Consider the following 27,008-nt stretch of genomic DNA (forward strand, 5'->3'; position numbering starts at 1 on the left):
ATGGAAAAAACATAAAAATTAGTTTGATTAGTTTATTTCCATACACACTTTAAGCAGCCTTATATTAATGTGTTTGGCACTGCATTACATACAAATTAAAAAATACACTTAGAAAAAAATAGTCTGGCTACACATCATAAAAAACGTAGGCACAGTTGAGTCTCAAGACATACAGTTTCATCCTTCCTCTGAGGCACAACTGTCTATACAGATCAGCTTAAATGTCTGTCTAATCTAGTCCTAAAAAACTGCAATGATGGAGATGCTTAGAAAGATGATGGGAATCCATCCCCCTCCCCATCTTTATTTACTTAGAAATATTTTTCAAATCTTATCTAAATAATTTTTTGCTGTAATAAGCATGTTACATCTTATCCAATTATAAATGCATATGGAGAGTAAATCTGGTGTCTGCTTTCTTTTTCTGACCATTTCTATATTTGAATATTGTTTGCTCAACAGAACACCACAAACTCTTCCATCATTTTTTCAAGTAAAGTTTTTAATGTTATGATTGTATATGTTACTCTATACATGTCTTATATTTTAGAAACCCATTATGTACAGAATTTAAGCAAATATGTTCCCTTCAGTGACAATTTGGTGTCTTCTATTTAGGCTGGACCCTTTATAATGCCCACATCCAGATTCATCACAAATCCAGCATTTTTTTTATCCTATTATTCCTTTCTTTCTTGCACATACTATTTGCTAGTGTATTTTTAGTTTTAACTTGCTGACTTCAAACTACTTCTGTGTTCTGTTTAGTTTGAATTTTAATTTCACCCTTTGGAAATAAATACTTGATTTGATTCACAAAGCTTTGAATGTGTAACTTCAAGTCAATGAGTTAAAACATTCAGTGTTTCAGGGTTATTACAGAGTTTGATGGTTAGCTGTCACCAGTGAAATAGAGACTAATGAGATATATCCATCATAAGATATGCTCTTAAAACTTCTAACACCAGTCTTCATAGTCAGAAGACACATGGCTTACTGCTCAGTCTGTGAAATAAAATTTACTTAAACAAAATAAATAGTAGGAAAGAGTCTGCTAAATAGAACATTCAGAAGTAACAACTTTTTTTGCTTAGGTGTACATTTGCCATGAAGGTCCAAATTCTCAATTCTCAAGTTGGCTTAAAAGACTCTGTTACTACTAGTCCAGTTACTCTGCTGTACTGACGAGCTCGTACTGGCTTGCCAAAAAGTTGGAGGCTCCAGTTGTTTTCCTGTGCTTTCCTTTCATCCCAGCTTTTCTGCAAGGTTTGCTGAAGGCAGAGGGGAGGTTAAGAGTTATTCGTGCTCTAGCAGCCCAAAGACCCTGGAAGCTCAGCAACATTTTCTGGCATGACAAGAAGATGTGTCATAAGAATGCAAGATATTAAGGGTCATAGATTTACTTTTGTCTTCCATTTGCCTAATCCGTGATATATTTGGCTTGAAACAGTCCTATCCATTTATGCTTTGCATAACTATTTTATGCTCCTTGACCAGAGATACATAACTTACTCATAGCTGATACTAACTACAGACAAAGAAGAAAATGAAGTATCTAATATCTGGAAAACAATGGGATGTTTTAATTACACCCCAGCTGGTGCCTATTAGCTGAAAAAGTAACATTGAAGGGTGTATTTAGAGGGAAAATACAGTATCCCTTGTTACAGGGTATAATTCTCAATTTCCCTGTTCCCGTTTTACAAATTGCAGATCTTTCTCCTTCATTCTTCAGTTACTCAGGCATAAGAACTTACACAAAGTGGTCAGTTTGTCAGAGCTTTGCCCTGAGAACTCAGAAGAAAATTCTGTTGCCTTTTTCTCATACTTACGCATCTCTGCCCCAGGTGTGCCTGGGGGGAGCTGTGACTCTGCTGATGGTTTTTTTCTTATCCTTCTCAACATCACTCCATTGCAAGCCTAGATCACAGACACTCATCTACTGCATCTGTGTTCAGCAGCACCATGCTGATGGCTGAGCATTTACTCTGTTATTCTCCCACAGGGACTGGATTTTATTCAGCCTTGTTAGTCTTCTGCTTCTTGACATGTTAGCAAGCTGGGTTTTCCAACATAAGGAAGGTGTTAATGTCTCGTTCCTACTTTCTGGGACAACTTTAAAAGTTACAGTGACTTTTGCTAATAGTGACACAAGGTCCATTTTGAGCTGTACATGCTATGGCACAAGGATGGCAAGAGCCAGTACAGTGAGCACCAAGTAGAAAAACATGTTCTTGTACTTAAACAATTATTTCAGAATTGCTTTACATTTCTCACTAATGAAACTGCTTCACACTGATCCTATAAGCTTTTTTCTCAATTTTTTTGTCTTAATAACAATTCGGTTCTAATTCCCTCTTCCTTTAAAAATTGTGCTGTACTAGCCTTTTTGTTATCTTTTCTATATTATTCCTTTACACTTCTTGTGTCTCTGTTTCTTGTTCCAAAACTGCTTGCTCCATGTGCTAAGCCTGACTAAAGTTTTCATGGCTGCTTCTGAAGAGAGGCATTGTGCCACCCCTGAAGGACAGCAAGGGGAAAGTTGTCACCAGCTCACTTCAGTGACAGCTGCTCTTTGCCCAGTCCTGATTTGGAAGACACTCTCAAGATGGCCCACCTTGCTGGGTCAGTATACAGGTGTCTTGTAACCCATGGAAAGTTTCTGCTGCTAAATTGCTTTCAATAAAAGGCAGCTTTAATCAAAAGCCAGTGTGTTCTCCGAGCATACTCTTCTAGTTTTTTCTATGAAACTCACTTTTTTTGCTAGTTTCCAGCTTCAGTAATGAGGTTTTCTATTATTCTTTCCTTTTTGCAGTTTTCACTGTTTTCTCTCATCTGATTCAATTTGCTAAACCTCCCCTATTCCCTTTCCATGTGTTTCTAATCTAGGATTTAGAAAAATTGTGTTCTTAGGGGCATAGTAGCCACCATGTTTACAACCGTGAGACATCAAAACTCTCATGCACACAAGTTGTGTCTTTAAGTATGTTAGCTAGTGAAATGCATTGCTGTGCTTCCCACTGATCTGTTAACAATGTGAGAACACGACTTCCTCTGTCTATTTAGCCCTCGGATGGCAAGCCCATAAGTGATGGCTTCCTGGTTTTATAAATACTAAAAGCTAAACAGCAAAGCATTTTCTGATTTCTTTGCCTCCATTTCCTTCAAAGATACCAAAACTGTTTTCCTGAATTCTTTGGCAAGGCATATTCAGTGTGAATCAGGAGCAAAGGAAAACAAAGGAAAGGACCTATCCTAAGGATGAAATCCCAGGTTTGAATTCAAGCCTAGTGTCCTGTGACAGAAGAACCAAACTGTATCTCTCTGTTTTGGTCTGTGTAGTGTGTTTTATTATCTGGCTCTACAGAACTGTATCAGCAATAGGATTAGTCTTGACCTGGCTTTAGATCTAAAAGCAGTTTTACAACATTTGCATTGTCTGCAGATGTCCTCTCGATTTCTCACTGTCTCTCTCCTTATCACTGCAGTGCTTTCTCTCAGCTCCACAGGTCCAGATTGAGAGGCAGCTTGTGAGACTGGTATACTTTGCTAAAAGCATTAATTTGCCAATGTGCTAAAAATGAAGATACTTTTATGAAATTGTTTCATTGTCTGGGTTTTTTTAACCTTTCCACATTGTTCTCACTTTGGAAAGTTCCATTAATTCACACAACTTGTGATAATGTTTATGAAAAACATCTTCAGTTTATCTCCTCAAGTTGTGGAGCCAGGTCTCCTTCTGTGCTGTAAATTATCATTCCTTCAGTGACTTAAGAAACATTTATGTGTTTTCTGATCTACAATTATTAAAGCTCTGGTGATGCAATATAAAAGTCAGTGCTTGAAGAAGGAACAGAGAGCCAGTGGATACCTCTGCTTTGTATATGGCCTCTGCCAAAAACAGAGCTATAGATATAACAAGAATATTGGCAAGGTCTAGATGTATCTGAGTGTCACAAAGTATGCTGAATGGCAGATGAGCACACTGAGAATACACAGGTTTGTCAAGAAATAAGAGCTATCTTTGAGCTGATAAAACTACCTCTGTGTGCCGTCGGTCATTTAATGAAAGGAAGCATACAGTACTGCTTGAATCCAGTGACAAAAAGTTTATTACCAAATAGTGCACTAGAAAAAACAACCCACAATGGACAGTACCTCAACTTCTGAGTTCCATGTATATCTGTGTTTCTACACTGTAACACTTTGCTTTTTTATTTGTTTAAAATTTATTTGGGGTTGGTTTTTTTAATTGGTTTTGTTTCCCACATAGTGTTCAAAGGCAATCTCATGCAGCACAAACCAAAATACTTACAGTGTTCTTGTTCTCATTCTGTACTCTGACTAAAGGCAAAGTGAGGTTGCTATATGCTGAATCTGAAGAGGATTTTGCAAATGAATTACTACACACTTTTGTATTTTTGGTTGTGTCATGCAACTTGGTGCTGCTAGCAGCAAGAATTAGCAACTTCAATGTTTTAGGCTTATCTGAGCTCTGGAAAGTCTTACACATATGTCTTAGAAGTAATTTAGCTGTACCACTGATGTTCAGGGGAGAATATTGACCACTTAATTTAGAAAGAAAAGAACTACTAGTTTCTCAGCACTACATGGCAATCCGTGTACTACAGACTACAATAGACACCTTGTTGCAGTATCTTCCCAGAGATTAATTAAGAAATCATGAGTGGGATTTTGCTAGTGCAATCAGCAGCAACTTAACTCATTGCCTCTAGGCATCACTTGCCAATTATTTCAGAGGAATCTAACTTAAGTCAGTTTCCAAATGCTCTTGAAAATCCCTATTCAGCTTCATAAGACTTCAATTTGAAATGAAATGCAGCTGTATTTTTATTTACTTTTACGATAGACACAGACAGTCAAGGAGAAGCAACTTGGTTATATACCTGATTTTTTCCATTGTAAAGATAGGGTTGTTTTGTTGTTGTTGTTTTTTTTTTTTTTTCCAAACTGTTATTTAGCAGATGTAGTAGATAGTAAGACAGAATCCCAGTGGGATGTTTACTGTTAGCAGAGCATTTGGAGTGGTTCCCAATAAAAAGAGCTTTCGTCAGTTGCAGTATTGCATTTTATTTAAATGGTATGTTCTGTCTCACACCTCCAAAATGTATGGTATATCCCAAGCCTGTGGTCTTGCCCTGAGCCATCCTGTATCTGTAATCCCATTGGCACAAGTCTGATTCCACGCCCACTTTCAATCTGCCTCTTAAACCGTGCAAGTGAGACCAGTCACTCTCTTAGCCTTTCCCCACTCTTAGCCTTCCTCCCCTCTTGGCCCTTCCATCCCCTAGGCCCTCTCCCCCTCCTTCCCCCTCCCTCTTCCCCCCTTCTCCCTCAGTAACCATGCTGTTCCCCGGGATGGGACCCCCAATAAACTCCCATCTAATCAACACCCTCATAAGCCGTGTGGAGTCTCCTTGCCTGCCTGCTGCTGCCAGCGAACTCTCAGCCTAGGGGGCCCTTCGGGGACACCCGGGGTGCCAACCCCCCACCTCTGAAAGTCAGTGATGCATATTGGAACATAATACAGGTTTTACAAACTCTGCAAAGCTACAAAGTCCAAAGTATGAAATGCTGCTGAGCCAAGACAAGCACCAAGCAGATGCAGCAACCTTGTGTTGTGTGGCTTAACTGTTCTGAGCAAAGACATTTTAAACCCTTATTCAGAGGCCCCAGCTCCCCATGTCATTCCCTGCAGGAGCTACCACCTGAGCAGGTGCATTTTAATCCACCTCCTGACTGAACAGCCACCTGAAGGTGGACACACTGATCCAGCAGGAGCAAGCTGGGGAGAGCTTTTTGCAAATTCTTTTTTCACCCTGAAACAGGAGTCTTTGTAAAGGACAAAGTGGTGTTCCCACCTACTTACAATCCAAAGTCTTAGATGTTAATGCCTACAAATGCTTTCCCAATAAAGAGATGTAGACAATTCCTCCCAAGGTGCAGAAGACACAGAGCCCTCTCTCAGTACACTTCTGTGGAAAGGTAGGTGGTTACAGCACCTTCCTGGGATCAGAAAGACACAAGTGGGAGTCCAAACCTGTGGGCACAGTTAACAGTCTCCACTCTGAGCTGTCAGAGTCATTCAGAAGCAGGAAAAACTCACGTTTCGTGGGCCAGAAAGTGGGAACAAGAATGTTGGGAACAACATTGCAGTGCTATTTTGGATATGTCTTCAATCAGTCTAAATCATACAAAGGAGAAAACTAAATACATATTAATTCACTTATTAAAATGCAATTCTATATGAGGAAGACTGCAAGGACTCTTTCTCTTCCCATATGTGTTCTATAAAGAAAAAAGTTGCTATCGCTGCGCTTCAAGATTGATTGACTCACCATATGTAGGTTTGCTTTTAGACTAACATGCAGCTGAAACCCAGGAGGGAAGTTGCTCTAACTTTTGGATCCTAGCCAAGAAAAAAGCCAGAACAAGGTGACAAGGTGATGGTGGTATAACCAAGGTGCTGCAGGGCACGGAGAGCGGCAGAACTTCAGGCTTGTGGGGAATTCTGGGGTCAAAATCTGAGGTCTTGGTTTGTCCTGAGAAATGATAGGCTGGCACTAGCATCTGCAGGAATGGTGTTCCAAGTTTAGGCATCTGAGTTTATCCCTTTTAGATCTCACTTTTAAGGTCAGAATAGCAGAAACACAAGATAAAAGCTAATAAAACAGAGGACAAATAAGACTCACTTCTTATCTCTCTAGCAATACAGAGAAACATTTCTTGCATGCTCAGCTACTTAATTTTTCTGATCAAACATGTTTCTGTAACCACTGTCTATTTTTACAATATAAAAATCAGGTAGAAGGACTCAATAGAGAGTTTAAGGGATCTAATAATCTGTCTAACTCTCAGCAGGTCATTCATTTTTTATAGTCTTCTCCAATGGCACAGCCCAGCTAAACTGGTTTTTAAACCTCTGAAGGTGTTTACCACAAAAGTAGCATCAAAAAAGTATGAGAGCGGTAGATAATAAATATCCTTAATACCAGTATTGAATTTTCAGCAGATAAAGATGGATTTCATGTTCATGCTTCAGTCTTCTGACCAGGCCTTTTTAACTGATGCCAAATATATACAATTTCACACTTCTAAGTTCACCCCCTTCTGGGATGTTAACTTCTAAACCAATATTTCTCTATAATTCCTTGTCACCTATTTTTGTGTTCAAACCAAAATGTAAATAATCTAGTGATTTGGTGTAGCCTGAGTTCATAAAGTTCATGCAGGAAGTACCATGCAAACCAAAAAATGACACTAATGAAGGCATTTAATTACGCAGAAATGGGGGCTTCCAAGGTTTGCATTGAGTAGCTCTCCAGGACAGCTGTCTGGGACAGAAGTTCCTTTTTACAGAGCAGCCCATATCCTCCAGTAATCAAAGGATCTTGAGCTTCAGCTCCTACTGTTCTATTCATTTCTTTGCAGCTTCCCCACCTGCATCAGCTGCGGTTCCTGTGTGGTGCTGAACACCCCAATGCCCTGGTTAATCACGGTTTATCACCCCCATGCCCTGGATGATCACCCCAACACTCTGGTTTATCACCCCCATGCCCTGGTTGATCACCCCAATGCCTGGTTTATCACCCCCATGCCCTGGCTGATCACCCCAATGCTCTGGTTAATCACCAGAGCTCCTTACAGGAGCAGACCTTGCTGCTGTAACAGACAGACATGAAGATCAGAGTGGATCCTCTGTGGCATTTTCTGAGTGCACCAGAAGGCAGAACAGAAGAACCCAACTGAGACGCAAACAAGTCTTGTATGGTAAAACAGAATTAGCAGGAAGACAATATTCACTGTGTAAGGAAGAAAAACAAAACAAACAACACTAGAAGCTTGAAAACATTCGCCTCACTCTTCTGTGGTTTGAGAAGTGAAGTCTAGCACGGCAAAACAAAAATCAGACCTGCTTTTAATCTGTGAACAGCTCTCTTGATGAAATCTGTCATGTTTCTGGCTTCATTTTTTTCCTTGAGAAAAGAGCAAAAATGTTATTTTTCTTAAAGAATTTCCAAATGTTTTATCTTTATTAATGTTTCTCTATAATGTAGTTCATCACCACGGGCAAATTTGTCTTGTTCGTTAATTCTTCCATTGTCAAAACAGCAAAACCAATAGTTTATGACATCATAAATCTTGGACATCAATCATAATATAGAGATTTCTCATTATGTATAGGATTGTCTCTTCTGATGTGTTTGAAAGGTTCGCTAGGACTGTTCTTACAAGCAGTATTCTGCATTGAAGCACTAAGCTTCTTAATGGCATTTGAATTTTTGAGTTGCTTTTGTTGCTGATTGTGGTTTTCCAGATGGTAAGAAATTAATCACTTAGTTTAAATATTTTTTAATGCTCTTTCTTCAAGTTTCATATTCAATGCAAGATTTGGCAAGTCCTCTGAAGTTTGAGTTACTGAAGATACAGTCTTCTGTCCAACAAGCTGAAGATCCCTATTCCATCTTACTAAATTGCAAATAAGGAACAGAAAATCACTTGAAGGGACAGGGGAAGAAAAGGATGTAACAGAAGTGATTCTAGTTTAATTTAATTTAAAAATGCTAAGCAAAATGTAGCCTCACTATGTCAGTCTTCAAAAGATCCAGTTCAGTAAATATGGTGACTTCAGATCTCTTTAGAAAGACATATTCATCAGCTGTCTTCCTTCCCTTAAGCAGGACCCACAGAAAAAGACTGAGTGCTGCCACACCTGGAACACACATTTGAAAGAGTCATTGCCTTTTCTTTGAGTTAACTTGAAGAAAGCAGAAAACAAGAATGAGTGCCCCAGTGCTTCATGTGGCTTTTTTCTTTCTTGATTTTTTGTCTATTAATGCTGTCACTTTTGAATTTGACTGGGGAAGGTGAAGAGGAAGCCACTTAAGTACCTGCTGCATCTGTGCATATTATGCAATTATTTAAAGGCTCTAAAAATGTGTGAATCCCATTTGTTCCATTGCACAACTATGACCAGGTCTAACACCACAAAAGCCAGTGCAGCTACAGAGCAGACCACAAGAACGGGGGAAATGGGAAAAGCCAAGTGCTCCAAGTGACAGGCTTTTATGTTGCAAAGCAATGTCATCTGCAAATATTTAAGTCAGAAGAAGGGAGCAGAGAAAAAGCAATGGGCTTCAAGTCTTAAACTGATGATCAAAGGGGGATTAGATCACAGAGAACTATCAAACTGGAATTGTGCAGTCCTACGTAGCAGGTGTTTGGGTTCTACTGGGACAAACACCATCTTAGGCTAAATCAGCTCCTCAAAAGTGTGTTCTTCAGCTGCTTAGAGACACCCTTGCTTGGTCAGAGGTTACCTCTAGTCTGACCTCTGTACTTTAAAGTTCTGAAAATAGCTGATTTAATAAAAACCAGAACAGCACAGCCAGTTCAGTAAGAACACTATACCAGGTTAACTGCAATTAGCTGTTTTAGACAGCTGAATTTGCAAGCCTCCTTCAGCAACCACCCACTCCCAGCTGACATGCTGCCTAAAAGCCAGAGCTCACAGAAGCCACAGCCATCCTGCTCATTTTGAAAGTATCAAGAGTATCCTGGATTATGTTCAGGGGTGGGTTCTCATCCCTCTAGAAATCGTTTTGTTTTCCCACTTCTCTGCCCTGAGTAAAGATGCTTTTCCAAAGCACCAAAGACCTTGTCCAGGCAGGAGATATCTTCTCATGCATTACCAGGCAATGTGAGGCTAACCCACAGCATTCAGCAGGGTGCTCCAGTCGTGCCAGAAGAATACATCACTCACAAACCTCAACCCTCCAGGCAGCCTTCATTTTCCTCTCAGCTTTCTCTCCTTTACCTGGCGTTTTCTTATCAATGCCTTCTTACCAGCCAAAAAACATGAGCTGGAGTTTCTATGAGAATTATCACTGCAAGCACTCCCTAGATAATCACCAACCTGGCTGAACTGAAGAAAAGGGGTAGCAAAGGAGAACAAGGGAATCACTGATTATTTTTGTTTCTTGTTGATAAAAATTGTGACAACTGATATCTCTAACATTCCTGTAGCTGATTTTGATCAAGACATCATACTGAATGACATATTATGGGCTAAACTTAGAAGAATCAACCGGGTTTTTTGTTTTGAATTTAAGTAAATACTGCATTCTTTTCTTTCTCCAGCTCTCAATTCTTGCCAGGCCATGTTCCTTCATTTGCTATGATTTGCAGTTTGGAAAGAGCATACCACTGAGGAGATCTGAATACACACACTTGTGTTTCCTTGCTATATACCCTGCACCTAAGGAAGGTCCTTACATCATTGCTGTTGCTATCCCTGATGTTGTACACATGTGAAAGATATCTTCAGTTACCAGTACAGTATTTGTGAAGAAAAAGAAACCTTTAGTCAACCTAAAAAAAAGTGAGGAAGAAAACAAAAACTAATGTTCACCACATGCCTTGAGAATCCAGATGAACTTTCTATACTTCTATTGCTTTGCAAAAATGTGTAAACCGTTATTTTAAATAATTTACAAACTCCCCTGTTTTAATTTATTGACATAGGCTGACTGCACAAGTGCACTATTTTAACCTTAAACCGGAATACTAATAAAATCCCTATACAAAACCAGATATGTTTAATTTCAGCTTTTATTGCAATATTATCCCAGTAGATCCCCAGAACATCTGATTGAAGTTACCTTAAAATTTCTGTACTTAGATACAGAACCAAATAAACTCCACTGATCACAACAACCTTGAACTTGTGGGAATTCAGATCTAGATCCAGGCTTTGCAGCTGGATTCCATCCCAAGTTTAAATGTTGCTCAGAATCAAAGTGCGTTTTGGCTGCACACACAGTTTACAGGAAATGTTGAATTCAACATTTTTGGTAGGTGTTCCATCCTTTAATTACTCCCAAATTTCTGCCAAACTCTTCATACCAGTTCAGACTCTTGCTTTCTGTCTGAACTGACTGAAGCCTTAGCAGACACATCACTACAGAATGAACATTGTGGCACTGATTTGAATCCAGAATTCTCTGAACAACTGTTTCACATCTAAGTAATTGCACCAGCAGTAGTGGGGTCGCCTCCTTGTTTATACGGGGGGGTGGGGGGGTGCTGTTGGAATCACAGCCCATGACTTTATCATACAACATGAAAAGCCTTTGGGCTATCTTCTCAGCTGGGATAAATAAGCAAAGCTCTATTGGTTTCTGGGTGAATGAGATTATAATTCAAATCAGAAGTGTAGTGTTTGTTTATGCCATAACAAAGTATCACAGAAGTGTGTATCATAAGCCTTAAAACACTGCACTCAAGGACAGTAAAACCCACGAGTCTGAGCTTAGGTTTCAGTGACTCCAGTGAAGTTATGCCTATTTATTTCAGGATAGAAGTGCTGATGTGCACCAGCTGAGAATTTGGCTCTTTAACTCCTAAATGGCAGCAGAAACCATTTACAGGGGGAGGGAGAAGGGGCTGGGCTGGGAATCAACTTGAGTACAGAGCTGTATGGCTGATAAATGGGTATCAGCCATCTCTTAAAACAGGCAGGCCTGTTTCTTCCTAAAATGAAACTAAAGAATTAATAAACACACGCAAAAGAATAATACAAAAGATATGTTTTCTCGAAGAATTTCTAATGTGTACACTATGCTTCACGTTCCAATACAAAGCATTTTGACAGTAACATTCAACCAGTTTCTCATTTTATGTGCTTGCACACACAACCCTTGTGATTCAAAACAAACTGCTGTATAAAATCCTTTCAAAACAACCTATCCACTCATTTAAGCTGACAGCCTATGCTCACCTAAAAACAAAACTATGCTTTCTTCCACACACACCAAAAGCATCCCAAACTAGCCAGCAGTAATAAATTTAAAGGACAGTTTTGCCTGGTACCACATCCACGCAGCCCAGCCCAGTGGGAGATGATACAATATGTAACATTGCTGTGTTTCACAGTAATTATGTAAGAGAAGTCACATGTGGCACAAATGGAATGCATACCAAAGAGTAGAAGCATATGTTCAAATAAACCACTGGTTATGTCAAAACTAATAACTTGTTTGCTGTAGTGGACTCAACAGTAACAGGCCCAACGAGTCTAATGACTTTGCTACCGCTCCTTTTGCTCCTCATTGAGCAGGCTGGAGCTGATTTTTTTTCAAGGATTATGTTTATGCAATACGAACATATTGTTATTTGCTACTTTCTGCGTGATCATTTTGGCATTCTTATGAGAAGATGATGATGGTTCTGTCTAAATGTTTGGGAGGATTATCACTGACATGGGAAGTTATTAGGTTTGATGCAATATAGAGAACATTCACAGTCAGAAAACAGCATCTTTCATTTTTAGGAATGGAGGTAATTGTGCTTTGTGACAGTGCACATCCTTAAGATGTTATGTATCATTGCGTACTTAAAAAAGCAGCACACTTTTTATTGATCTTTCAATTTCATTTTGATTTAAAATGCAGATCTTTCCCTCCATTGAAATCCTAGCATTTTTATTTTAAAATGTATCGGCAAAAATCCATTTCAGACATATGCAGCACCGTAAATTACTTTTTGTGGTTGAAACAGTATTCGCTTATGTCACAGGTTGAACATCCTCCTTTATTAGAATGCTATTTATTGCCACCAGCTGCAGTGCTTAGCTAGCAAAGTTCTTGACACCAGCGATTGCTTTTCAGCACCAATGATTCCGGCTGCTAACGGGGGCTTCTATTGCCAAATGCAGCCACTCCTCTTAAACTGTTCCTTCTGGTATACAGACAGCTCCTGTCACTGCTACCCAGAGCAGAAGCTGGGAGAGAGGGATCTGAACCCACTGCTATGGAATCTCTTTAGCTATAAATCTCCTATAACTTTAAATGGCCTTGCAAATACCACTAGCTTGAAAGCTGTCAAATGTGCTCAGGAAATCTACCCATCAGTAATGGATTTTTTTTCAAAATTAAGATGCGAGTTCAGCTTGTAAGCAAAGGGTGTCTTACATAACAAGCCACAGATTTAGCAAAAGAGAGAGGACTTCTGTATCTATCAGGTATCTAGCCAATGTTCTCTATTTCATTAGATTTTCAAGCAGGGAGAAACCAGACAAAGGTAATTACTCTTCTTCTGTTAAGAGCTGCTATTACTCCTGCATGAACAGCTAGCACTGCCTTTTTCTTTTGCCTCTGCCTGTGGCAGCCAGGAGAACTAAACAGGAGCAATATAAAAGTGGCAGTGTCAACAGCTGTCCTACCAAACATTACGTGTACCTCATAGAGTAAATCTTCAAAGCAGTAGCATGTGTTCTGCTCCTGTGCATGCAAATCCTGTTATTTTATTGATATCATTTGCACACATGCCTTCTTCACAGCTGAACCCTTGAAAAGCCATTGCATATAATTGGGCTCAACTAAGCAACAGAGGCAATCAGTGACAGGAGGAGACTGAACTCCTTCAACATGGAAAGAATTCCTTTCCTCCCTCAGAAAAGAAACACCCAGTAGGTCAAAGAGGAAGGTTTCTCCGCAGTATAGCACAGACAAGCCTGTTATACAGATGCCTGAACCACTGGAATCTACAATTTATTAAAAAAAAAAAAGTCAAGCCAAGAGCCTTCATGGACACAAATTTTCTCTTTGTTTAAATAAAGGAATGAACAAACGTACATATTTTTGTCTATATGTATGTTTAAAGACCCTAAAACATTCAAACTAAAATCTTTGCAGGGTTAGGCTCCACCACACAAGATAACTTAGCTGGCAAACATTCTGAAAATTTTTTTACTCACTGTGAAAACTGATAAAAGTAGGTGCCCTGTTCATCTTACAGACAGACTACAAAAAATATAATCATTTTTCTGACTGTAAGGAAATTCCTTTTCAGATTCAGAGAGTACAAGAGACATCTGAAAGCTGGAGTTATTTAAGGGTCAAAATACAATTGCTCTTTATTTCTTATCTTTGTCCCTGCAAATAACCCAAAAACATTATTAGCAAATTACTTTCTCTTTCATATCTTTAAACTGGTGATAAGTATATGTTTCCACTAAATGACTCATAAAAATAAACTGGCATAGCAGTTTGACTTAAAGTCAAATGTGTGACTGAGCAGCCTTCATAAAAATTACTATTTCCTTTGCATCTGTATTTTCCTTGGGCAGGCCAGAGTTTGGGCCATGCTCTGCCCTAGACACTATATCCTCAAAAAAGGCCACTTCCCGACCACTGGAAGATGTCTGTTCCATTACACCAATCCCACTCTAGCCTTTTCTTTGGGAAGTGCAAGACAAGATATGATAATGTAACATCATGAAGAATGGGTGTCTTAAACAGCTCTCCTCTATTCCAGCTGGATTTCAGCCAATTCAAATGGATGAATGAGGGCCAACAGACATATTAGTGCAACCCTGTATTTAAAGCCAAGTTATCCCCTAAATGACCCTGGAGTCAATTTAGAGATGCAGAGACTAATGTGCAATAGAGTTCAGAAATACTCTAAAGCCTAGCTTTGAAAATGCCTTGACACATGCCACTGGGAGTATTCTGAGGGGGCAGAAAGAGACAAAACACATAGATGCTTAATTTCCATATTTCTCCAGTGTCCTTTTTATTTATTGTTATTTTGCTTTTTGAATTTCTTTTTGTCACTTTGCAATTAAGAAATATATATATATATATATATATGAACAATGTAAATGAAGCCTACCAATTTTAATTCTTACTACAGTTTAAAACCATCATTAATCCCTGCAGACAAGTTTTCCCCTAAGGAGTTCAGTAGTTCAGCAGTATAACTCTTCCTCATCCCTACTGATGTGACAAACACCCAGTTGCACGGTGCACAAGCAGTGTCCCTGTTTGCAGTGGTGAACAGTAGGCCTCTCAGTTCCCCTCCTCCTAAAGCTCTTCCTGCATGAAGACACCACCACCTTTCCCACTAATGATTTTCCATGCTGTGGGGTAAGTAAGGAAAAACAAGTTAATTATAGAGCAAGTTATTTTCAGAGCAAGTTAGTTATAAAAACAAGCTCACAAAAAAATTTTGACTAACAAAAAAGACATGCAGATGCAACATCAACACCTTATGTAATTTTTTTCTTTCAGTCAATTAGGACCATTGATGACATTTTTATGCCTAAGCTTCTTAAATGCATCTTGAAACAAGTTTCTCAACTTTCTCAAACATGTAGACAATACATATAGCAGATAGCAATTAATTGTTGCAACTGAGAGAAGGGAGTTAAAAAAAAAAACTATCCAGCATTAAAGTGAGTTTAGTATATTTTATGGCAATTTCAATAAGTCCAGTTACATTCCTATAAATAAAAGTTATAGTTATGACAATCAGAGAGCTCTCAGTTGTCTGGTCATTAATGTCATGCTTTCTTGTAGAGAGCTCACAATTATCCACAGCTTTCTTTTCCATGTAACACCATTTCCCATATAAACATCCTGCTTTCGTGTTTTAGTGCTTGAGACTGACACTGTGCATTACCGTAGGAGTATGAGTTACACAAACACCAACACAAGATCCTGGTGCAGTAACACAAGTGGCCAGGTATTGACTTCCGTGCCACTGACTTGGGAAGAGTCAATAACAGTCTCCAGAGCAGTTGATTTACAAGCCAAAACCCTTCAATGATCTCTAAGTTAAATGCAAACAAGAAAGGGACAAAAGGCTATTGTGGGTGCTCCCCGAAATGCAGCTGGTCAGTGTGGCAAGTAGGACCCCTTTCCTTCATTTGCTCCTTTCCACACATCCCCACCAGCAGCAATAGCCAAGGATGACACCTGACCACTGGATAAATTTATACCATTCATACCACCACATCAGTTGCACCAGACATTGAAATGAACCAACCACCCCACCAGTTTGCAGACTGAGCAGTACAAAATTCTGAAGCCGTGACACCTTCAGCTACCTGGTACAGGTCATTTTTATGCTGCAGCACAAGCTTTTCAAGTGCCCAAAGCAGTCCATCTATCCACCTGAAAAGCTTAACTGAACAGCCTGACTTTTAGATGCAAGCGTTCCAACCTCCCAGTAAGTCACTGTGAGAGAATTTCCAGAATCTTTTGCAATGGTTCCTATTTAGGACATTTATAACTATCCCTAAAAATTAAGCACGGGAGCAATTTAAAACTAATGGCTGGATTTTCAACAGTAAGACAGAGGGATATCTAGAGGCTTCAGGTTTTGGTTACCTTACTTGAGAGCGCTAGATGGTCATGTTTTCGTAAGTGCTCAGCACGCACTTTGAAAAATATTAAGCCTTATCTGAGTGCTTTAACAACTAAAAACAAGATGCATTGAAGCAAAACAAGCTCCTGCCTACTGCAAATACCTTTTTTCAGTTCACCTGAGGATGCAAAGTTTGTCCAGTTGCTTTGTGACAATCACATGAATGGAGCAGACAGTCCATGGTCACATGCTGTTGAAACCTCATGGCTGCAGACATAACAACAAAGGCAAAAGCAGTCCAAGACATCAGTTACTCAAACCAACTAAAACCATATAATAGCCAGGTATTCCTTAAAATTCTAGAATCCAGAACCAGTTTTCTACTGATGGGAACTGATAACCTCTCATACTCTAGCAATCTAAACAACTGCCTGAGTACATGGGTGATCAGTTATCTTTAGACGAAAATCATCGTGCAGAGAGTGAAGAAGTAATTTAAAAGACAAAAACAAAAAGAGGAAAAAATATAAAGGAAGAAAATAGAAGAAAAAAGACGAATTATGGGACTTCAGAAGAAAACACAGTTTTGCTGTCTTTATGGAAGACCCAAATAAAGCAGGACAATAAACAGACACATGCAGACACTACTAATGAATTGCGAGTTCATTTTGCCAGAGAAATGTATTGATATTTTACTTGGATCCAACCAGAAACTAAAAAATTGAATGCATGCAATGATACAACAGAGCGTCTGAATACTCTTTGGGACTGTAAACTTACATATTGAAAAGCTTCTGTTCAAAAAGCATTCCACAAAACAGAGCTGCAGCATCAAAGTAAGAACAGTGCATAGGACTCAACGTGAAGAAGGACAAGTCAGTGCTAATGGGAAAGAGGGACTGTACTATGGGAGCTGGCAGCCAACATCAACAACCTAGCTTTCATGAGATCTCAAAGAATAATATTTAATTTAAGTACTGGCATTATAGAAAGCCACAAAAAATGAGACTCCCAGTACTGGAAGTGAGAACATATTTCATTTCCAGCCAGAATACTAGATCCATTCCAAAGCTGAGTTACTGGAAGTCTTCCATTGTCTCCAGTAGTTTTGTTTTGGTTTTTTGTTGTTGGTTTGTTTTTTTTTTTAATGTCCCTCTTATTTTCAAAATTAGTGAGCAGGTATTTCCCATGAAACCCCAAGAATTAGAAATACACAATATATACATTTATTCATTTCAAAAATGTAAAATATTAAATTCAATTCTCTCTAAAGAATTATATTTAGTATACACCACACTGCTTAAATAAATTAAGCATAGTTTTAATTAACATGTTTTAATTCAATTTCTCCGGTATTCCAATACTCTTCTGGAAAAGGAAACAAAAGGAAAAATAGCTTTACAAATCCTCCAAATGCTATACTCATACTTTAGTAAACAAATGATGCAATAATTATTATTTTGAGAATATTATTATGTTGCAAGAAAAGCACAGTAGATAGATTATTAATCTTTAATATTAGCTAAACCAGAAACACTTCTAGATGCATTATTATATTAATACAAATATAAGATTTTATGTCTGCTGACAAACTTGTACTAGATTTTTATTTAAAGAAAAGGATTTGTTGATCATTCTAGGAATTCAAATTGTTCTTTAGAAAGCAAAGTGACATTGGTGTACTTTAAAATGTTCATTAACAACTGTAAGGCAGAATAATCATGGCCACAGAAGAAAGCTGTGCACCCACCAGGCTTTATTAGAGTTGCAAATCACAAGCAATGGACTGATTCCCAATTTATTGTCTCCACAAACTTAAGGAAAAACAAAGAGCTGAAGGCATCAGTGAAACACAGTAATATGCTTCAAGCTAAGTCTTTTCAAAAGGGTATTTCTATCTAAAGTCATAAGGAGCTAATCAGCAACGGCAAAACAAGCTCATTTTCAGCATATAAATGCACACTCTAAGCCAAGTAAGAAATAGAAAAACCCTTTTTATTTGTCCCACAAAGGTATTTTCTTTATTTTTCTGGTTTGGTGAATACTAAGAGTGTGGTATCATGAGTTTCTGTTTCCATGAGTGCTGCAGTAAAGAGGTTTCCTTTAGACTAGCCCAGATAAGTTTTCTAGCTTACTACTGCAGTAGGCTCTCCAAATGGTTTACCCAAACCCCAGGCAGGGATACCATTTGAAATACCTCTATAGAAGTAACAGCAAACGAGGGCTCTGACACTAAAGCACATGCACTCCCCCTGCCACATCCCAGGACACAAGTGGCGGATGTTGGCCACCCCACTCACACAGGCTGTGCTCGCTCACCTTACAGCTGAGGCTCACTGAGAGCTGCCTGGCAGCTGGAAGCCTGGGTGGGATTTTCTCTTGACCTTTAAAGCCTATTCCCTGCTGCACTTCCAGCTATTTACTGCTGCTGCAGGGAGGAATGATATTTCCTTGTAAAAGTCCTTCTCCATAAGAACCGAGGTCTGCATGGTATCAACCCTCTGCTGAGAGCTGCAAACAATCACGTGTTAATTGCTTAATTGCTGCCCTGATAGCACTGGGGGGAGTTTGCCCTGAGCTAGTGTTTTATAGAATCAAGCCCAAGGGTTGCTGCAATAACTAAGAATAAAGGGAGTCCATAAATAAAACCCTCTTCAGACAGAGCAAAGAGCTATTTAGTTCAGCCCCTCTCTGAGTGGCTAATGGAGTATATTTGAGGGGAAAAGCATAGGAACAGAACCTTACTGTACAACACAGTATATAAAATATCTTTCCCTACAATCTCTAATGCTTTCTTCAGCTTAGAAACCTCCTGAGCTAAAAGGAATAGATTCTTCTGTTTTCTTAAATCTTCCAGGTTAAAAAGCAGCCGGTAGTAGACCTGCTTTCAATAAAACCAACACACAAAGGCCCTGGGTGCTGTGAACCTGACAGCAATTTACAGCCATTTAGAACAATGAGTGAGCCTATTGCCAATACACACTAGAGGAGCATGATAAATGCAGAACAAAATTTAACATTTCAATCTAGATTATTAAAGAAAACAGTACTTCATCCATCAAATTTATATCTGTCCTATCTGGGTATTTATCAGCATAGTTCTGTGCTACATAAGAAGAGCAACAAAGGCAGTGGCAGTAGCCCCATAAGCTTTGTAGTAAGCTTTCACTGTGTCTATCTGTGCAGAGGTGTGCTTAGCACAGAGGAGCTTTTACTGCCATGTAACTCCAGCTAGTCCTCAGCATCCATCAGCATGACAAGTTACTTCGTAAGATCAGGCTGCTCTTGCTAGTATATATTTCCATGAGCATGGGAATTAAGCCATTTCTGAAAGAACAAAATGGCTGGGGATGGGCTTCAGGTGGGTGACAGTGCAGCCTGCTGTCCTCTCTGTTATGTGGTACACTCTGTGATGTGTGCTTGGCTCCCTGCAATGCACTGATATGCATATTAAGTTCACTATTTTTTTAGGAAGAACCATTTTACAGGCACTGTATTATGTCCTATTAGAAAGAAAAGTCATTGTATTTAAACATGAATATGCTAGGGAGTTCATTTTAAATTCCCTTACTGTACACATCACATGATATTTTTTCAATTAAACTGATTCAGTATTGGAACAGAGCATAACTATGTTTCCTTGAGTACTCTCACAGGCAGTTGAACATCTGGAGATAAAAAAAGCAACAATAGAAGAGTTGCCATACAGTTTCTTCATATCAAGCTGCACAAAATTCCATAGTCCCTACATGCTGCTTGAAAGTAGATATCAAATATCTCTGAGAAAAGGAGCCATAGAATTTGAGACTATGAAGATAGAACAAAGGGTTATGAAAATGTGCAAATATGTTCAAAAGGAAATTCTGAAGTGCCATTGTTGTCATCTGCAAGATGTGTTTCTTTTCTGGGTTCCAGCCTCTGTTGCTTTTAGTGTAGAGTGTATGTTGCATTTTTGCTACTACTCACACTGTATGTGTCTCAGGGTTTGCTTATTCTTAATTAAAATTAGATTAATGAAGTTTATCCTCAGAATTTTTTGTGTCTTCTGAAAGCCACTCTTTCCAGGAAGACGCCTACACCAAGACAGAAGTGGGAAAGAGCATAAGGAGTATAGGGAAGCAGGGACAAAGAAAATAAAAGAGGAATTATCTGAATAAGCTTCATGTCCTACCAGCTTAAAGGCAATGAAGCAGTTTTCGCTTATTGCTATGGTCCACAGGCACTCCCCAAAGCTGTAACTTACATTCATTTTTTTACATATTTTAGACACAAAATAATTCTGCCTCAAACATTGTTGACTTGTACAAGTTGGTCCTGCTCAGCACAGCACAGAGGGTCTCAGTGACCTTGGCTGAATTGTAACGGGGAAGTTTTACACTGGTGAGTTGTTTTAGAAGGAAATAGAAGTCATGAGTTAGCATTTTTTTGCACTGTCAAACACCTTTCTATCCTTTCTCATCTCTCTCGCTTTTAAGAGGGGTGGTTAGAATAATCATACTTACAGCTGTTACTTCCTATGCCCTTATCTTTATGTAGGTTCCTGTATATAAATGTAAATAAAGATGAGGTCTGCTCTTACCTGAAATGGCTTTGGAGTTCTTTTCAGAATCAAAATAGTGTTTGAAATTCAGGAGTTGACTTTTTTTAAAAGTTTCCTTCAGAATCAGTATCCACTTTTCAAATCTAATACATTTTATTACACTGTCTCATTGGACATTACTGAATTTTCTGTAAGGACTGAATTACTGTAAGGACTGTAATGATTAGTGTTATTTAAGGGAAGATTCATTCAAAAATAGGCTAATGATGTAGCCAAGATTATTCAGGTGTCAGTGGCCAAATGAGACATAAAACCTCTGAGCCCTAACTCACAGATGATCACTCAGATCAACAGCTCCTTGGTGCTGTTTCAGAAATACATTTTTACCCCTTTTCTGAAATACATTTAGCATACAGATAATTAAATTAAGCACTTTCATGCTGGTTTCATCTTGATATTTTACTTTCAAGATGCAAGCCAAGCAGTTACCCATCTCTTCCAAACGTGTATCTGAAGATGCATTAGCAGAAAATCATTAAATCAAGTAGCAACAGAAAGATACAAATGCTGAAGTGAACAGCAGTTTGCAATGGTTTCCATATACCCAAGTGTTTTATATGCCTCATACACTGAGACGAATTGGGACAAAATGTTGAGAGTGTCTGGCCAAATTCTGCTGTGACAGGAAGTGAAATGGTTTGCACCTCTTTGTCAAAGCTAAACTCACTTTTGACTGAGGACTGACACTGTACCTTTGTATTATTAACAGTTAAGAGTTTCAAACACTCTATTTCTGGATATATGATATTATATTACATTATATTATATTTTATATTATTTTACAGACATGGCTAAAGCCCCCCATTTACAAAGGTAGGCAAAGTAAAATAAGGTTAGACCCCCTTTCCACTACAGCAGCCTTCTGGAATGCAGACACCCCAGGATGGAGAAAGCAAATAAGTGTTAAACGAGGGGTACCCAGGGACCAGGGCTGTGGTGTGGTCGGCTCCTCCAGTGGATGGAATGTTGATGCTGTGGCATCCATGACAGAAAGGTATTGGTTTGGCCAGCTGTGTAACTCCACTTGCACTTCAGATGCTGCAGCCTTTAAACACAGCTAGCCCACTGGTATAAAAATACAGCTTATTTTAATTTAAATGGACTCAGCAGATGAATTATAACTCTGAATAGAGATACCAGGGCTAATAAGAGCAAATGGCTTGGTCTTCCTAAAGTTCTTCTGCAGGTAGGGTACAGTTTCCATCCTTGGATTGCCAGGGTAGGACTGAGGGCTCTGGATTCGAGACTCAGGGCAATGCCCACAGTCCATATGTATGGATGGATGACAGCAGGATTTGGCTCAGTCCTATTTCATAACAACTCTTGGTTCACATGGACTTTTCAGCAGTGTTATCCTTAGTCCCCAAGAATAAGAAGCCTGTGGGAGTGCAGCGGAAATATATACGTTCTTCCCAGACCTCTCTTGGACAGGGCCCAAATTCCTCAGTGTAGGAGGGCTACGAGGTTGAGATTTTGGAAAAAGGTTCTGACAGACACAGCCAGCTGGAAAGAGAGTGATCCACATGCACAGTTCCTTCCAAAGATGAATCAGGATGAAATGATTTTACATGTTTTTTCATTGTCCTTCCCACCTTGTAAACATTCCTAAAGCCTGTCTGTAAGCCCTGCATAAAGAAGTGCTAATATCCATATGTCAGTACTGGAAATGGTTTTTCCCACACCTAAAGAGCCAAGTTCATTCCATATGTAATTCCCCTCATTTTAGTAGCTTTGCAGGAGGAAGGATACTGTCTCAGTAAGTCCACCCAAAAGCTGCAGATCCTGCTGAAAACAGCTGTCTACCTTGTGAGGGGGATGAATCACTGCAGACCTCAGTCACTCAGGCCTTTGCAATAGATTCCTCCTCACTTCTGTGTGCAGTTCTGCCTGCAAATCTCTAAATTATCTGGACACCAGCTGCTTCAAAAGCTTAAAAGCCTCATTATAAGAGATAAGGACAGAAGAGCAGCCCTTGCTCTCAGTTCCTAAACTATGTCCAATGTATGTGTATCTGACCTGTAGTTGTACTTTGTTTATCCTACTGCAAGGCATTTCTTGATTAGTTACAATATCCAGGAAGAACTGTTATTCTTTCTGGTACATTTCTTGATTTTCAGAAAGGAACAATGAGTATTCACCCTTCTTTGCTCTGACAGTTACACACTAGAACCAGGATGTAGGTCAGGGTGAACCAATGCACCTAGAGGTATTATATTGCTTCAGTGTCTGGCCAGTAAATCTTGATCCTGTGGTCAGGAAAAGCTGAACGCCAGCTTTGCAGTAAAAATGGACCAGCAGGGAGTTTGAGAGAAGCTAAGGGGAAAATTTTCATAGCATCATGAGGGAATGTTATTTAACAAATTCTCTTCTATTACAATGATTCCGTGACCCTGGCGATGCCTTCCAGTCTTATGTTGCTATAAATACCTTGCCTGAGAACTAATTCCTCTTGACAAGCTGACAGAGCTTCAGCACACAATAGAGCATGTCACCAGTTACTTTATCTTATGGCTAAGATTAGAATTTGATTTTTGTTTTCTGCTACTGTTATTCTGGACAGCAAGGTACTGTTTTTAATATTACCTGTTAAGAATTGCACGTTTTGAGTAAATAAACTTGCAGCTCCTTCAACAACAGATGCTCTAAATTAAAAGATCTGAAAGTAACATTCCTATGATTTAGCAAGCAAATAGTACATTCTAGGTATCTAAATTATAAATGTAATTATAAATATGTACAAATTCCACTTAAAATAATCTGCTTGGGACAGAAGTTCACCCTTGCAAGATTTGTAACATCAGACATCACAATTAATCTTAGCTAAAAAAATAGTAGAGGAAGGGTCTTCAGAATGAATGTAGATTGGTCATTTTAATCACACTAGAGCTTTGTAGAATTTGCTTTTGTGATGGAATAAAACATGAGACAACACAGTTGTGAAAATTATTTTCACGAGCTGTGCTGAGAGAGAGATAAACAAGAAAAATCTGTCACTCTCTTGGATATTGAAATATATATATACAAACCTATTGCTATTTCCTGGCAGGGAACATGAGGAGGGAGAAACAGAGAAGTTAAGGTGAAACTATCTATAACTAATTTTCTTGTGCCCAGATAGGATCAGGAAGAAAAGTCATTTTTGCAGCCGGCCTCTCTCATCCTGCTCAACGAGTAACACCTTTCTCTCTTCCAGTCTGTTGCATAGTACTCTGTGTGGTGTGAGATGAGAGCTTCTTCAAGATGTTCTTTGTTCTTCCCATTTTTCCTAATGCAACAAGGCAGGGGGTTGTCAGGATTTTACCAGGCAATAATACAACTATTTTTTTTAGTCTAGATATGCAAATGCCTTCTCTGCATGTTGTGACACAAATCCCTTAGCAAAAACTTAATTTCATTTTTCTTTGCTTTAGCTTTCTCAAAAGGTATCCCTAAGCACCTAAAATCCTAATCCAAAGGTCACCTCTTCTAATTTAGGCATCTAAATTTTTTCTGTAATTAATGCACCCTTACCATCATATCTCACCTACCACACACTTGTCTCAGGATCCTCCTCCTCAGCGTATTTAATCTAATTCTAAGACAAATAAGTTAAGTAAGTGGACTGCAGAGTAAAAGAAGGTGACCAGTACAGACTAAATGTTTGACTTTTAGACAACTAAAATGAAAAAATATCAATACCAAGCTTTGTTCCGTTTGTTTCTGTGTAAGTCTTCACATGATTATCTATATGAGGTATTTTAGATCCTAAATTGAAAGATCCTTTTCAGCCCAGAATATACAGATGACAGCAGAAGACATGTCCCTTTGTGTGTGTCACCAATGATTCCTTGCAATCAATTTCAGTTATTTGTTCTAAATTAGCAGTTTTGCTCTAGACTTGCTCTAGACTTGCTCTACAGCCAAGGAAGAAAGGCAAGTACCTTAAGAGTAAAGTCTCTGGGTGTGCCTGTCTTTCTCCATTGACAACAGAGGAAGACTGAAGCTTCTACAGTCCCACCTTATGTACTTCAGTTAAATGATGGGATAAATCCAAGTACGAAGGCTGCAATGCTGGGGCTTGTAGTAAATTTGAACTCCATGTTAAAATCTCACAAATATAATATAAATCATATGTGTCAGCTGTGTTTGTGTGAGGGTACATGTGTTTCATGTATGCATGCACAGTTTTTGTATGCTTCTACTAGAACAAAGTAAAACAACACATTGCCTGTGAAATAGTGAAGCCGGTTTTCAGAAAGATGTGGAAAACCTTTGAATACAGACCTCAGCTTAAATTATTTCTTAGAAGTGAACTTTATCCAGTTATACAAAATGGAATAATATTTTGAGAGTAAATCAAATTCAATATTTTATTTTATGGTTAAGTATGATTATATGGTGAAACAATTTGACTCAATAATAACTAACAATAACAACAGTAACAACAACAACAACAACAACAACAACAACAACAACAACAATAATAATAATAACAAATAAAGCAGCCTCTGATAAGATTTATTGCCAAGACTAATATTGTCAGTGACATCCAGATCAAGAATGGTTACAAGCAGTGGACACAAAATGAAGTTGTCTGGTTTTGACAACAAAAGATTCTGCATTTAGCAAAGGCATATGTTTCAAACTCAAATGACTTCACTTCAAATTAAAGCAAAAAATGTTTTGAAGTGTCGTCATTTGATAATCATTTGCTTTAAAATAAGCAACAGATTTCTATCTAATGGGATCCACATCTTTAACAAGTGAAGCAACATTGTGACAAACAAAAAACAACCTGCTCTAAAACATAATTCCAAAATAAATTACATCTAGCTGTTTTGTTGTTGTGCTCTGTTTTCTTTTTTGGCTGCCTGTAGAGCTCCCACAATTTTTTCATTGCTACAATGACAAATGTTATGAGAAAAGACCTGGGCCACTGCCAGAAATCTACTCTAGACTTCAGTATATGTTTCTGCTTTCAAGAGTCAATTGTTTTCCTTCTCTCCCAGGGGTCACTTGCTACCTTATTACCAGAAAGAATGACCCCTTGACAGCGCAATTGAGATCCAGAAACTCAACAAAACCGTAACCCCTCCAGTGGCATCAGAATTGTAATCAACAGCAGTGGGTCTGGAAGACAAATGTACTTGTATATAAGGCCACCATCTTAGAAAGTGGCTTCTCTACTTGCAAAGAAACCTATCTCTATTTGGTTTCTTTTGATATTTTTATTACCCCTTTCTTGTAACCTTTTCATTGCTAGTGCTCTCAAGGCAGGAGTGTTTTCACAGTGTTGGAATTACCTGTGCTCATTTTACACAGTTTGCTGTCTGTTCCTTCTCTTGCAATCTGTGCTGTGAAGCACATGACTAGAGATGGGAGCCCCCAGTCACTATGGATTTCTTCTCTTATTCGGCTTATTTCACTAGCAGAATAGTTGCTCCTTCAATACCCTTATTGCCACATAAGAAACATCAGTACAGAATCTCCAGCCTTGAAGCCACAGAGAAGAATGAGCATGAAATATTAAGGAGAACTTTACAGAAAATATACCTTGCCCTTGCAAGGGCAGGCACTGAAATAGTGCTATACAATAGTATTTCTCAAATATATTTGTTACTAAAAGTATTAAACTTATTTGCGGGATCTTTTTGCATACCCAAGATCTGCAAAACTTAGGTTGTTTCAGATAAATACAAGAAAATATATTCTGCAGCACAAGACCCTTGTCTAGTTCTTATATTGTACATGTGGAACCCCAACCCAGAGTCCTGAGGTTATCAAAAACTGCACCTCTAAATTGCCTAAAGGGTTTTTTTGAAAATGTTAGCAAACTTTCAGAAATTCTCAGTGTGAATTAAAGCTTGAAATGTTTCTTATTCTGGTGATTTTATTACCAGAATTACTTGACATGTGTGCTAGAAAAAAATTTTTAAGACCATCCAACCACATGGTAGAAAACAAGGTACCCATGAAAGAAAGCACTGCTCCCAGATGCTCTGCCATCTGACTATCATTACACAGATATTGGGAAATAGTTCAGATAATTGTAGGAGAAAGTTCCTCAAGATATACAAGGATAAAAAGATCTAAAAAACAGACAAAAGCTGAGAGTGTGGAAAAACTCAAGTGTACAAAATCCCACTGCCTTTAACAGAAACTTGGGTGAATGCAGAAATTTTCAGAGACAGGAGTCTTCAAACAGCATCATGGCCTGAGGTGCAAAACCCCCAGCAGCAGAGTTCTGCTGAGCATGCGC

General features: G+C 38.7%; 1 protein-coding gene across 5 annotated transcripts in view; it reads right to left on the reverse strand.

Moving 5' to 3' along the window:
- The window catches only part of LOC135302994 (uncharacterized), a 123,930-nt gene that overhangs the window by 80,831 nt on the left and 16,091 nt on the right, over positions 1-27,008 (reverse strand). For 2 of the 5 annotated variants that reach the window (XM_064424132.1, XM_064424129.1), the window contains one exon: positions 24,042-27,007. The exons of 2 other annotated variants lie outside the window; for them this stretch is intronic. In XM_064424132.1, the coding sequence (XP_064280202.1) occupies positions 26,931-27,007 (77 nt within the window). In that variant the 3' untranslated portion in view covers positions 24,042-26,930. One more of the 5 variants, XM_064424130.1, reaches the window with a different exon arrangement.

Source organism: Passer domesticus, chromosome 6 (genome assembly GCF_036417665.1).
Source record: "Passer domesticus isolate bPasDom1 chromosome 6, bPasDom1.hap1, whole genome shotgun sequence".
Taxonomy (NCBI): Eukaryota; Metazoa; Chordata; class Aves; order Passeriformes; family Passeridae; genus Passer; species Passer domesticus.